We start from the raw sequence: 15,105 nt of genomic DNA on the forward strand, positions 1-15,105 counted from the left end.
ACAATAGTATTAATATTGGTAAACTTCTACAAATGGCTTGTAAGAAAGATGTGACCACTTAAATGTGGAAACATGAAGTTGTTCTGAGCAGTGATCTGTTCCTGTTGTTTCCCAAAATGATGCCCTGTCCCAAAGTGGACCCTGTGCTGCAACTATAAATGAAGATTTTTAACCCTAAAAAGACTGGGGGGGGGGGGGCCTAAAAGGCCCCCCCCCCTCGACATTTCGCGCGATTACTCAGCAACACACAATGCTCTCGCCGCGATGCTCTGTGACTTTTTTCTTTCGAGTTTCCCGCACATTTTGACACCAAATTTGTGACGCCCGGGGGTACGGTTCTGAAGTTACATAACATTTTGTACATGCACGTGAGACCGAAAATCGGCTCAAAAATGCGATTTTGTGTACAAAGTCAATACAAATTGAGGTTTATCATATGGTTCATATAAATATGCTTATTTTTACTCTCAGTGGCTAAAATCAATTTGTTTTAGTAGTATTATGCTTCAAAAAGGGTCTGCCACAAATTTTGCTGAAAAAAACAACAAAAACAAAAGGTCGAAAAAACAAAGAAATACATAAGAAATTCATAAAACAATAAAATAAATTAGGAATTAATTTTGATACCGAATTTTTTTTCAAGTACATTTGCTAAGAATGCTACAAAGAATATCTAGACCAAAAATGAGCACTTATGGAGCTTTATTTACTGATTTAGATAAAAAAGTCTGATTTCTTGCATAAATTAGCATAATTAATCAAAATAAAATAAAAGAAGACTATTTTGGAAAATTTAAATATACGATCTTGTAGATTACATCGCACACTACCTTTGTGCAAATTTCCGCGGCGATCGCGCGATCCACGGCCGAGCTCTTAAGGGGGGGCCCTTTAGGCCCCCCCCCAGTCTTTCGAGCTACCAAAATAGCCCAGTCTTTTTAGGGTTAATGTTTGAACAGTCTCTTCAGAATGTTTCTTGACAGATGATTAAACAACAACCTTGCAAGGCCATTCAGTATTCATATGTGGAAAAAAAAAAGGTCTTTGAAGATGAAGGATGCCAGATGCTATGAGGCTGTATATCTTTGGTTCTTAAGTTTACGAGACTAAAATGGAAACAGATGATAATTAAATTGATAATTAATTAGCTGATAATTAATGTCGGTGTTGTTGATTTTGTTGTTTCCTTTCTTCCACAGCCGCAGGTGAAGCCAGATGCCAAGCCTCCTGGTAAAGAGCCAGAGATCATTCACATCCAGCTGGACAAACATGGAAAGCCAGGCATGGGACTGAGCATCGTAGCTGCAACGGTAGGTTAAAGGAAGACTTGATGACTATTCGTATTGACGTATGTGCCTGGTGCCGGAAATTGCCCAGCAACTGAATTTTGTCTTGGCTTATAGTAATGCTCTCGCAAAAACAAATTACTGCAGTATGCTGCACACTTAGATTTTTGGACTTCTACAGAAAGTGAAATGACATTTTGAAAATATCTAGAAATTCACTATTTTTTTTTTTTTTTTTTTTTAGAGAGAGAGAATAGAGCCAAAGTGATATTCATGTTGGACACCACTTTTATGATATGAATTTGGTAAGAGTTAAAATGTGCATTTGGGTTTGTTTTGTTTTTTTTTGTAAAACTACCAGTCATACAACAGTGCAATCTAGTTTGGGTCAGAGAAAAAGAGAGAATCCATGCTTTCTATCACAAAGTATACCAATGTGTGTGATGTTTAAGTGAAGGAAGAAAGGCATAAAACCAATCAAATGCAAAGTACATTTTGTGTCACCTTTGCAGGGAGTTGGTCAGAACCAGATTGGTATCTATGTCAAGGCTGTGGTACCTGACTCTGCAGCTGACAAGGTAAGGCAGGCGAGATCTTACAAACTGGCCACGAATATGTATATCGAAGTGTAGAAAAGATAAAGCCGTTATTTTCATGTGCATATTTTTTCACAAATGAGGAGGTCACAGACATTTTTACCAGATGTTGTTTTTGCAATTTTATGTGAGTCTTATTATAGGTACTTTACTGAACCTGGCAACATTTTCATGTGTTGTTTAATTTGCAGTCCAGCAGTGCTTCGAAATTTGTGCAATGTGTGAAAATAAAACCCTCGCAAAAATAACAGCTTTTACAGTAATCTTCTTTCTCAGGATCATTTCATACCTGGATCACTGGTCTGTTAAAGCCTGACTGTCCTTTGTGTACCAATTGGCATGCATGAGTGAATGGGGTTCTTGATCAGTTCATATGTAACCTGTGGAGATTTTAAGAGTTTGAAAGACAGTTGTTGCTTTTGTGTAGGTTTAATGTAGCTGGTGTGTATTTTGATGGCAAATGATGTTGCAACTTCAGGAGCATATTTACCAATATCGATTGCATCAAATGCGAAAGGACCTGTGATAAATATTCATTTGTGTCTCTCTTGAAGGCGTCTTCTTTTTTTCTTTTCTTTCCTTTTTTTTTCCTTTTTTCTTTTTTTTTTTTTTTTTTTGCAGAGGGGGGGGTTGGGTAGTTTTTTGTGAGTTGTTATTACAGTTGCTGCTGCTGCTGCTGCTGCTGGTGGTGTTGTTGTTGTTGTTGTTGTTGTTGTTGTAGTCATTGTTGTGGATGTGGTTGACACCACATTGTATACCAATGAATGCGTTTATTCATTTCATTTGTTTATCAACATCAGGATGGGCGAGTGAAGGCAGGTGACCAAATCCTCTCTGTGGATGGTAACAGCCTCATTGGATTGGACCAGGATGCGTAAGGATATACTTTACCTCTTTTTCTCTCTTTCTACTCCTTCCTCCCTCTTTCTCTCTCACACACACCCACACATTTATTATCTTGACCCCATTGCTAAAAACTATGGTAACTTTACAGTCAGTAGTAACCATCAGTGATTTCTGAGCTTTTCATTGGCAGTGGAATCACCGGGACCCTGTGGCGTTGATAACTCTGAAGACAATGGACACAGTCTGTGATTTCTTAGGTTTTATTGGCTATGGATTGCTGTAGTAAACTATTGATTGCAGAGTTAGTATTGATTGTAATGTTACCATAGTTTTATGCAATGGGGCCCAAGCTACATGAATGTTTGTAGAGATCTGATCAAAGCATACATCTCAGAGAGTAAATATATGCAGTGATAAAGTCTGTACCAGGGCTGTCTGTGCTCAGTGTTAGGAGTTTCTGATGTCCTTGATGGTGTATATTGCATGACATAATTTGAGGAACACAAGCAGAGTATATTTGCTGGTTTTCTCAAACTGGTAAAAAACTCTTCCTAACATTATGCAGATATTGTGTCTGTATGTTTGCCCATGCACCACTATTGATGTATTGTATAAATGGAAGATGCTTCGATTAAGGATATGAAGATGAGTGCCAGCCATGTAGCAGGACAATAAAACCTCAGAGCAAATAACAGATATCATCCATAATCCAGATGTAATTCTTTGTTGAGCAGACTGTTTACTCTGCGCTTGTATGTTTCGAGAAATGTTGAAGAAAAGACAATAAGAGATGTATCATTTTCTCTCATTGTCCTGACACAGAGCTGCCCAGTTCCTGGTCAAGTCCGGCCAAGTGGTGGACATGACCATCGCCAAGCAGGGGGCCATCTTCCACGGGCTAGCCCAGATCCTTAGCCAGACCACACCCCCTCAGCAGAGAGGTAAGGAATGCAGGGATTTTCCCTCTCCACAATGATTGGGGATTCCCCCTCTCATTGAAGATTGGGAATTCCCCCATCAGAATCATCTGCATGGTGCATGGGTGATGACTGTATGGGTGTTTGGTATTGGTTTTATGAGGATGGATGCATGCAAAGAGGTGGTATGGTCGTGTGCATGTTTGAAAGTTGGGATGGTTGCGTGCATGTGGTTCTTTCATGCAAACGTCTTGACAAATGGGAAAGACTTGATTGATTTGGTCTTGATCGTTGGCGATTGGTTTGGTGTTCGATTGTGTGATTGCTTTATGATGAAGTCATAGGAGACCTTCAAGTCAAAGTTTGCTCTTTAACCCTAACTGCACTGGGGGGGGGGGGGGAGGGGGGCCTGGGAGGCCCCCCCCCCCCTCCATACTTTTGGCGATTGCATCGCGACCGCTGGGAATTTCGGATTCTCGCTCCATGACTTTTCCCCCTGAAGTCTTGCGCACATTTTGATACCACATTTGTCCATATCGGACCTACCTAGGGGGTGTTATGGGCCAATTAGTATGCGTATGTCATTAAAACGGCTAATCGCTGCATATATTTGTGTACAGTTACATACTGTCTATAGACCATGGCTTGCGTTAATTTATAAATTTTGCTCAGGAATTGGTTTTCCACTTGGTTCATGCTTCTATATTGTTCTGAAATAAATTGGGCAAAGTTTAGAAACAATGATATACATAAGGAATATAAAACAATAGAAAACATAAATAAAAACAATACAAAGCATAACAAAAAAGTTGTTTTTTTCTTGTTTTTTTTCTCTCTCTCTGAGGGGGAAATTGAGTTTTTATCCACATAGATGAATCAAATAACTCTTATCCTTCCACATGATTTACTGGGCACTCTTAGAAAACAATAAAATACATAACAAATGTAAACAGTAAAAACAAAAGAAATAAAAACATTGGAAAAAACAAAAGAATAACAGTGATATTTTCACTTTTTGAGACAAAAAACATGATTCTGTAAAGTTAATTTCAAAAATGTTTTATGAGTATGGCAAATAACTTGTTTGATTTTTCTCACATTTCTATACATTTTGTATTCATTGATTTTTCTTATATTTTGCACGCAAAATCACATATAAGCTAATTTTTATTTAAAAAGTCATAAATTTACATAAATTTGCATACATTATACTTCAAGTTTACAATATCAGGGACATTAGAATACAGTTGAAAAGTATGGTAGTGCCCATGGGTCCTGTAAAAGGGTAATTTTACTTCCAGTTTCATTTTAGTACGTCATACATTTCAAAAGTATGCAAAAATTCGTAAGTAGTGAATTTGCATATTAATAGTTTATGCAAATCTGCTGTACTTATAAAAATAGATAAGAATTGATTTATTTCACATTTGGGAAACATTATTCTTCATTATTACAGTTTTCATGTAATTTTGTACTTGTTTAGGCTGAAATTATGAAAATATCCCCCAAATGCATAAAATATGCATTATGAATAATTAATTAGCTAATTATGCAAAAAATTGCATAATTGATTAAAATGAATTACACCATCAGATTCAGCACGCGAAGATCTATCAGCATGCAAATTTTCAAGTTCATCGGACATTGCGTTTCCGAGATCAATGGGGGGGAGCCTCCCAGGCCCCCCCCCCCCCCCCAGTATTTTCATGGAGCCAAATAGCCCAGTACAGTAAGGGTTAAAGTTCTGATCGAGCAAATTTTCAGTCTTGATAGGTGTGCAATTGCTTACACTGTATTTTCAAAACATAAGTAACCTTAGATCAAATTAAGGATAGAAAATGGGAATCAAGTTGCCTTTCCATAATCTCACTCAGTTTTAGCCACAAGTGGATAATTTATCAGTTGGTCTAGAATCTGAAGTCCTGGGCTCTCAGGCCATTTAGTGTTTTGTTTTATTTTGTTTTATTTGATTTGTTTTGTTTTTGCCCTCTCATTACAAAAAGACCTTTTATTTCAAGTGCACTATCACACTGTGCAAATAAGAGTCTGTTGCTGTGACTAGGGTTGAAATTAAGCTCCTAATGTTCTACTGAATTGTTTGTGAGGAAATGCCTATTAAAATTGTGTGTGTGATAGCCCTTACCCTGTTTAGAATGATTTTTGTAAATTAAGGGCCATTGTTTAGTTTGTCAAAAAAAATATCTATTACCATCAGTATCTTTTATGGATTATTTATGATGAATTCCCTCCCAATTTATTCCTCTTCACCCTCTTTGTAACTCCCTTCATCAAAAACCTCCACCAGCCAACAAGGGAGAGCGGCAGCCCCGGCCCGTTAGCGAGGACCTTTCGGGGCGCTCCGCCACCCTCCCCCACAACACCGCTCCCCCCAGGGAGTCGGTTGACCCCCGCGACACCGCCACACTCCCCCGGGGAGTGATTGGCGTGCCCCTGGTGGGCCTGAGAGAGGCGGATAAGGCCCGATCCTCCCCAAATCTTGGTGAGAAGAGTTGTTGTGCCGTCCTGTCAGTCTGTCTTTTGTCTCATGTGTGCTGTGGCAGTTTCCTTTTCCTTTGACATCTCCATATTCACTTTTTCCACTGGAGTTTTCCCCTCTTGATAACTAACTTGGTGTCATTCTAGTACTTTTTTTTTTGCAACATTTCATTGTTCTCTCCATCTTCCAACTGTCTTTGCAATCTGTCATTATATCTTGACCATGCTGGGATCTTGGGGAGAAAAGAAAAGAAAAAATCATTCAAGCTCCTCGCAAAAAAATCCTCACAAGTGCTAAAACTGTGCACAACTGCTTAAGTAAATTGTTTTAACGCGTCAGTCCTTCGTCAAAACTGATTTGAAAAGAGGGTTCAGTCAGATTTCATGGATTAAATGTGAAGCACAGGAGTGTCACGTCTCAGTTATGGGACGTCATTTTGTCCCTCATTGAGTAAAATTTCCAGCAGTTAACTGCAGTAGTTGTTTTTGTGTATATATGTGTGTGTTGGGGGGGTGTTATTTTTTTTGTCTCTTGTCTCTTTTATTTTTTTTTTTGCATTGTGATTTGCCAGCATGCATGTCTCTGCAAAGCATTTGCCTTTTAAGAAAAGCCTTGATACAGCAGAGTGAATGTTGGGATTGTCTTCAAGTACTCAATCATGGGTGCCCTTCCTATAGCTGCTACATTTCATATTTGCTCTAAGCTTTGTTTAACAACGCTTTCAGGTTGGAAGCTGATAGATCTGCATGAACCAGAGCATGTGAAATTATGTAAATATGGAGCTGTGAGAAACTTAGGACTGAAAATAAACGCAAGTAAATGCTTCAAAAAAGGTGAAAATCTGACTGTGACCAGATTTTCTATACTCAATATATGCTGTAGACAGTAGTGTTTAGTATAAACCATACAGTAAACAGGTTGTTTGCATCACGACATTTGTCTTTAGATCTTTTCACGGTGACAGCATGATTCTCAACATGTGTTTTTGGATGCTAGATTTTTCTTCATACATTTGAGCATCATCATATACAAATTGTAGCTCAGCCAGCAAAACTTTGGGCTTTATGAAATTTGATCCAACTCATTGTTGAACTGTGTCTTTAATCCATTTGTCCTACACAGCTACTGTGTATTAGAAAAAACAAACAAACAAACATTGGTTAAATGTGTGTGTATGTGTTGTTTTGTGGTATTTTGTTTTGTGCTTTTTTTATTGATGAACAAGTCCATAAAGGATTGTTTTGCCTCTAGGTATTCATCCAAGAGAATTAGTGTATGAATTGATTTCTACCAATAATAATGGTCTGATGGCATGGATTTTGAAGCTCAATAATTTAACGACAGTCAGTGTATGCTGGGATATCACTGTTCTTACACAATCACTGTATTTATGCAGTTAACTATCCATTTTTAATATATCTTAACCCTAAAAGGGCCGGGGGGGGGGGCGGAATCCGCCCCCCCCCCCTCGACGTTTCGCGGTATAATTCTGTTACGCGAGAAGGCCTCGTCGCGAGGCTTCTTGACTTTGTTTGTTCAAGTCTCGCGCAACTTTTGAGACCAAATTTGCGACGTCCGCGCGTACTTTTGCGAAGCCACGCCCATTTTTGTAACGGAATGTCGCCCCAAAACGGGCACAATTTTGTGATTTTGTGTACATTTCCTATGGAAAACAGTGCTCTGTCGTGAAAGTCATAAAAACCTGATTATTTTTACAATTAATCACTTTCATTGATTAGTTTTGTGCTAATTATGGTAGAAAAGTGGTCAGTGACAATTTCCAATGAAAAAACAAAGAAAAAACAAAAGTTGAAAAACAAAGAAATACATAAGAAATTCTGAAAACAATAAAATACATAAGAATTGAAATGAATTTTGGAAGTTTTTGTGATGTACAATCGTTGAATATGCTGCAACAGATTTACAGACCAAAAATTAGACTCTCAATGCTTTTAATTAGGCTAAAATATGATCTTGAGCTTAATTTGCATAATTAATTAATTAAAATTAGAAATTGATTGTTTCTTAAAATCTTATGACACAATCTTGTAGATTATGATGCAGGTCTCACGCATGCAAAATTTCATCGCGATCGCGCCACCGATGGCCGAGATCTCAGGGGGGGGGGGGGGGGGGGGGCGGAATCCGCCCCCCCCCCCCCCCCCCCGGCCTGAGCATAGCCAAAAAAGCCCGGCCCCTTTAGGGTTAAAAGCCATGCTCTTGATAAATCTGGAATCTGGTGTCAGTTAACAAAGTCACAATAGGTTGCTTCCTCATCTATGGTTCATTGTTGTAATGTTCATTTTGGGAAAGTTAGGTTCTATCCTGTGATATTCTCCAATTGTTGTCACTTTTCTTAAAAAGGCATGTATGAACCTTCCGCTCTTATGTTTGTCTCTTTTACTTCTTTATCCTTTCTGTGTTTTTCATTTTAATGTTTGCTGTGGTGTGCTGCTACTTATCCTCATTCTGTTTGTGCAGCATGCTTCTTGTTGCAGGCTCCATAACATTCAGTTAAACCCATTGACCAACCTTCTGAAAGTTGTTATCGTTGCGTGTCTGTAACTCAAGTTATTATTCTGTATGCTATCATGGCTAATGCCAGTGTCGCTTAACATACGTTTCCTGCACTTTTATTTGTGCATACGATAATAAATCACTTCCATTGAAAAGTAATTGTCTAAAATTGTTCCTGGTTTTGTTTTTCTGGGAGGATGGGAAGTATCTACATTTTGAATGTATAAAAAGTGGTAAGTAATGCTTACATATTTGACACTGGCAAGAGGTCCAGCCCTGCAAAAAGTCAACTAGTAAGGCACAAGATTTGCTCTGAAGTTTCTTGGATAATTCTTGCATCCATTCTCAGCATGATTTAGAATCTGTGTTTATGCCTTCTTTATGTTGACTTCTGTCTCCTTTGTAGCTGATGAGAGGCCACCAGAACGTGGAAACTACATGCCAATGAACAGCAGGGAGGACTACGGACGACATGGGTCAGTGGGAATGAGGCCTGACCCACGAAGGTATGTTAATTCTTTGAGGAGGGCACCTGTAATCCGAACTTTAGCCTGCTGTGGGTGCCATACTTACGGGAAGTGGTGTCGTCATCACATTTTGCAGCTTGGTTTCTGCTCTTGCAGCTTATGTCCATCAGATGAAACCTAATAGCTTTTTAAAAGACTTTAGTATGTTCAAGATGGTAGACACTGAAGAGAAAGGAAGATTTTGATAATACCAAAGGCAAGGTGAATGCCAGGTTTGCAAAACCATTCCCATAGCCACCCCATTTCCCCCTAAACAGCAACAAAAAAAGGTTTCCTTGTCCCTGTCCACCATACTCCTTAATGTGTTTAGACCTACCATACTTGCAGGATTTTAGTTCTGTGAACATTTAATTAAATACTCTATTAGTTTCATAGTAAACCTCTAGGTAACAAGTGTTAAGCAGATTGATGCATTATCAAAACCAAACATTTTGTATGTGTTCACGATTCTTTGTTTTAGCTTAGAAAAAAAACAGAGAAATTAGAATGTGTTGAAAGAGTTTATGCTGAAGTAATATTGGTTTCTTGTTTTTCTACAGCCGCATGGAATCCACACCAACACCACCCATTTCTCAAAGATCCAAGTCAGTGTCCAACTTAGAGCCAGATGCCAGTGAAAATGAGATCCAGAGGTCAGCTAAGTCAACCATGGATCTGTCCAGTAAGCGAGATGAGCAACCTTACCGAGGACACGCCCCAAGGGAGGAGCCGCCCTTCAGAAGAGAGGAGGAATCCCAGTATAGGCCAGGAGACAGACCGCCACTGGAGAATTACGATGAGGAGCCGTATCACCGGCGCCAACCAGGTCCAAGGCCTGTAGATCCGAGGCGAGAGTCTCCAGTCCAAAGACCAGTGCCCCAACAGAGAGACCTACCCAACCAAATGAGGCCCGCCCCTCAGCCCCGACAGGTGCAGCAGCAAATGATGCACATGCAGCAAAGGCAAAGGGGACCATCACCCCAGCACCCAGGGCAGTACCCTCGTGGGCCGATTGGTCCCGGGCAGGATCCAAGGGGTCCACCACAGAGGATGCCAATCCCTCATCCTCGGGGCCCGTCAGGACCACAGCAGGGCTGGGGTCCAAGGGGTATGCCACCCAATCAGCACATGGTAGATGGTATCATGCAACAGCCACCACCTAATCGCTATGGTGCACCAGAAGGTTACAGAATGGCACCACAGGGGAGACAGAGTCCAAGAGATCCTAGAGAAAATCCTGGCATGCCACCCAGACAGAGGAACTACAGTCAGGGGGATATGATTGATGACCTGCCCGAACCAAGAGGCAGAGTGTACAGTGAAGGGAATGTTTTGAGGGGTCCAGAGAATCCTGCAGACAGAAGGTTTGAGAATCGCACAAACAGTCCTCAGCCTGCCCCACGGATGGTGAGAGATGACATTCAGCAGCCACGAATCCACGCTATGGAGAATCAAGCTAAGCAATATGGCATGAATGGGCCACAAAATGCAGATGTGCTCCCACCACCACCTCCTGAAATGGCTGGCAGTCGGGGATCAAACAGTGGTAGCATCGATGAACTGCCTCCTCCACCACCACCCCAGCATCAGAGTGAAGATGAAGAGTACAAGCAGTGGCAGGAAAAGAAGGCAAAACAGCTAGAGGAGGAAAACAGACAGACACCAAATTCTGGCTTTGCTTCCTTGCCTCGCCAAGGACGCATCAATAGATCATCATCCTTGACTCCGGTTGCAGGCGAGAATCAGCGTCCAGCCCTCCCACAAAAGCCCCCATTGGGACCAAAGCCAGTTCCTCCGCCAATGCCCCCTGAAAGGACTGCAGCCTCAGCAGAAGCAGCACGCAGCTCCCTTGACAGGCGCACAATGGACAAACCAGTAGGCCCAGCTAGTGATAGATTCAACCCCCAGAGAGCAGGTATGGAACCACCCAGCAGGGCCATGCCTGGTACAACTTCCATCACAAATTCTACTTCAGTCCCCTCATCAAAATCTTCTCCCTGGGATCGAGATGAGAAAGAACGGCAGGAGAAGCAGTTAGAAGAACATGTGAAAAAGATGCGCAGTGATGAAATCGAGTACCTGTCTTCCCTTCCATCCCTGACTCCTGCCCAGCAGGACAAGCTGAGTAAGCTGCAGCTTGATGAGATGTTCCAGCAGCGACTGGAGGAGTCAATGATGGAGGATGAGGAGGATGAAGAGGAGGATATCACCAGAAAGCCAGAATACAGGGAACAGATGATGATGGCCAATCTCAGTGCAGAGCTTGCTGTTCAGAGAACAAGAGAACAAATGGGACAAGAAAGAGCACAAGAGATGGAGATGAGGCAGAGACAAGAGAGGAGGGTTCAAGAACTTCAGATGCAGCGACAAATGGAGCGTCAAAGGGAAATGCAAAGGCAGGAGGAACTGGAGCGTCGGCAAGAAATGGAGCGTCAACAGGAGATGAAGCGACAAGAGATGCAGAGGCAGGAAGAACAGAGGAGACAGGAGGAACAAAGGAGGATGGAAGAGCAAAGGAGGATGGAAGAACAGAGGCGGGCAGAAGAACAGAGGAGGGCAGAAGAACAGAGGAGGGCAGAAGAACAGAGGCGGGCAGAAGAACAGAGGAGGGCAGAAGAACAGAGGCGGGCAGAAGAACAGAGGAGGGCAGAAGAACAGAGGCGGGCAGAAGAACAGAGGCAGGCGGAAGAACAGAGAAGGCTGGAAGAACAGAGGAGACAGGAAGAGATCCAAAGGCAACAGGAATTTCAAAGGAGACAGGAGTTGCAACGGCAGCAGGAAGTCCAGAGGCAGCAAGAGCTCCATCGTCAGCAGGAAATTAAACGCCAGCAGGAGATTCAACGCCAGCAGGAGATCCAGCGACAGCTGGAGCTCAAACAACAGGAAGAGCAGCAACGGCTGCAAGAACTGCAGAGGGAACGGCAGCGGCAACAACAGCTGGAGCGCCAGAAACAGGAGGAGGACAGAAAGAGGGAACTGGAGGAGTCTCGGCAGCAAGAAGAGCGTAGTGCGCAGCTTGAGCTGAAGAAATTGCAAGAGGAGCGTGCCAGGTGGATTGCAGAGCAAGAAGAGATGAGGCGCAAGGCGGAAGAGGAGCGCAGAAAATATGAAGAGATGAAGGCACTTAGAGAGCAGGAGGAAGAGATGCAACGAAGGCACCACCAGCAGCGCCTGGAATATGAGCGCCGTGAAGCTGAACTAGAACAAGAGCGCCGCCGCTTTGAGCAGGGACTGTCCCTTGGTGGTCCACCACAACCTCAGGTGAACAACATGCATGCCTTCCGCACCTCACCAATGCTGCATACAACAGTCAGTGCCGGCTATGTCCCTGGGCCAGACAAACCGGAAGTGAGGAATGCGTCGGAGGAGAGACCACCTACAGATGGGTTCAGCATCACCGACTCTGCATCCCTTAACAAACCCAAACCCTTCAAGAAGGCCCCACCTCCCGTTGCTCCCAAGCGAGTGTCCTTCAGGCCTGGACAGAGGCCCAGCTCCACTTCGGAGCCCCTCAACTACCTGAATGAGCGAGATCTGGTAGGAGACCGTGGCTCCATCAGCTCCCAGCATAGTGTGGGCTCCAACAACTCTGGGGGTGCCCCTCCACCTCAGCAGCAGTACCAGACCCCACCAACAAGCTATGGCAATGGGCACTCCAACTCTTACCAGGCTCAGCCGACCAACAACTACAGCATGTACAACCACACCCCACCAACTTCTGTGCCTAACTCCCAGAGCTCCTTGACACCGCAGAATGCTGCCCCAGCCCCGGTATACCGCACTGGAGACACCCCTGGAGTGATCGGGGCGCAGGAAGTCTACAACGATCCTCGGGACAGGCGACTTGCCCAGCAGCAGCTCCAGCAGAAGCCCCCGACTCCAGACATGAACAAGATGTCATTCAAGGAGAAGATGAAGCTGTTCTCAGACACCACACCCAATAGCAAGCCAAGAACATCAAAGTGGGAACGAGAGTTCCTGGCCCAAAACCCAAACCTAGCGTCTCCATAGTTCTTTTTGCCATGGAACTGAACTGAAACAGAACTAAAAATGATTGCCTGATTTTTGGTATTATGATCGACTATGTAAATGAAATTTTGCAAGCCTATGCAAGAAAAGAAAGAAAGATAAAGAATTATTCTGCATTCTGCATGGAAATCATCCCAAGGATTAAAGATAACAGACTGAATCCATAAGTACTAGCCTTCCCAATTAATGGAAGCTTTATGTGATTATTTCTTTTTTGTTTGTTTTCTATAGTGTTATTAGTTCCAGGTGATTTTGATGAGGGGAAATGCATTAGTGGGACCTTTGATGTATTCATACTTGTGTGATATTGGTTACAAGATGCTAATAATGCTCCATATTTTGTGCTTGTCGGGTTATGCCTTATGCAAGCAACATCAGAATCATAAATGCTTTTGTCAAGGTCATCAAGACATTTACGTAGACAATGTTGCCCAGTAGGAGCTGTCCTGTGGTATGCTTTAGCTGATAATTCAGTACAGCGTAGTAGCAGCGTACACATGTGTAGAGTGCAATTAATTTGTCTTTAATCTCTCCATTGTTAGTAAGCCATCGTTTGTGGCTGGTATAATACAAAAACTCTGTTCATCGTGCACCGATTTAGAAGCATATTTTCATGATCTTCTTTTTTTTTTTCAAGTCTTATTGGTATAATGCATGGATGAGAAGTGAATGTTTCAAATGTGTGTACAAGTGTATTAGGAATGTTATTATTAATTTGCCTTAGAAGTTGATGTAATATCGTGATTGCTGTTGGGAATTTCGTATGGTCTTAGATATTATTCTCGTGTCGGTCGCTACTGCCCTTTTTTTTGCCTGAGCTACAGACATCTGCCATTGGTCGACTGTCGTGTGAACACCAGAGCATTTCCTTTTGAGTCCCTTTCATGCATCAAAACTCGTGAGATGTATTCTGGCAAATTAAATGGCCAGACTTCAAAATGGTAGGTGTATTCTGCATAGTTGGAAAGGAAGGCAACTTGTTTGCCAACTACACTGATTGTGAAGATGAGATTCCAAGTTTATCTCCAATCCAGGTGTCTTTCTGCTCCATGTTGTCCTCTCTTTTATGGTGGAACGTACACATTGGACAAAAAGTGTGTAAACTTGATGCCCTATGTGAACCTGAACTTCAATAGGATATTAAAGGTATCTGTAATTGATGGGTTTTTTGTTGTTGTTGTTGTTGTTGTTGTTGTTTTTTTTTTTTTTTAGGAGGGGGGGGGGGCTGGAAAAGCAAAACTTAAATGAGATACATTAACAAACTAAAATGTAAAACATCAAAGCTTTGTTTCATTTGAGAGGGTCTAACTATATGTTAAATCTGATGTTTGCATGCAATAATGTTGGTGTCTTCATTAACATGGCATAAAGCTTTGTTCACACTCCCAGGGAGTTCTCGCAAGATCAAACCATATTTTAGTCTATCCCAGTGTGGCGGCATTACTGTCTTGCCATCATATGATGTCTGCATTGCAATATCTGTATAGTTGGATGAATATTAAGAAAATGAAGTGGGGGTAGTGAGGCCATAATCTGTGGAATTGGTCCCTTCCCTTATGAATCCTACCAAATTCTGGGACCTGCCTTAAAGAACAGACATGTTCCATATTTCTCTAGAGTGTGTGGTTTGTTTGTTTCAGCATTGTTTTCTTCCTTCAAGACCATTTTTTTTTTTCGTGGACAGACCCTATGTTGTGTACATCCCCCAGATGTCTGCTGTAGTGCATGATGTGTTTTGTCTAAGCCGTGTTTTCCCGTGTCTGTGATTGATGTACTTACTCATGACTAGGCAAAGTTTTACTCTTGGAATTGCACTTTTACACAGAATGACAGTGTTTCTGTCTGTTTTAAATGATCACGAAGAATCTTTTATTAGTCAGTTATTTTTTAAATTGATAACATTCGTATGGA

The 15,105-nt window shown here is 42.0% G+C and overlaps 1 protein-coding gene across 1 annotated transcript in view; it reads left to right on the forward strand.

The window, feature by feature from the left end:
* The window catches only part of LOC140242792 (uncharacterized), a 71,706-nt gene extending 58,108 nt beyond the window's left edge, over positions 1 to 13,598 (forward strand). The window contains exons 22-28 of the mRNA XM_072322549.1: positions 1,200 to 1,310; positions 1,799 to 1,864; positions 2,683 to 2,756; positions 3,551 to 3,669; positions 5,951 to 6,145; positions 9,066 to 9,165; positions 9,726 to 13,598. Of these exons, the coding sequence (XP_072178650.1) occupies positions 1,200 to 1,310; positions 1,799 to 1,864; positions 2,683 to 2,756; positions 3,551 to 3,669; positions 5,951 to 6,145; positions 9,066 to 9,165; positions 9,726 to 13,176 (4,116 nt within the window). The 3' untranslated portion in view covers positions 13,177 to 13,598. The remainder of the gene's footprint in view (positions 1 to 1,199; positions 1,311 to 1,798; positions 1,865 to 2,682; positions 2,757 to 3,550; positions 3,670 to 5,950; positions 6,146 to 9,065; positions 9,166 to 9,725) is intronic.
* The last annotated feature ends 1,507 nt before the right edge of the window (positions 13,599 to 15,105 follow it).

Source organism: Diadema setosum, chromosome 19 (assembly GCF_964275005.1).
Source record: "Diadema setosum chromosome 19, eeDiaSeto1, whole genome shotgun sequence".
Classification (NCBI taxonomy): domain Eukaryota; kingdom Metazoa; phylum Echinodermata; class Echinoidea; order Diadematoida; family Diadematidae; genus Diadema; species Diadema setosum.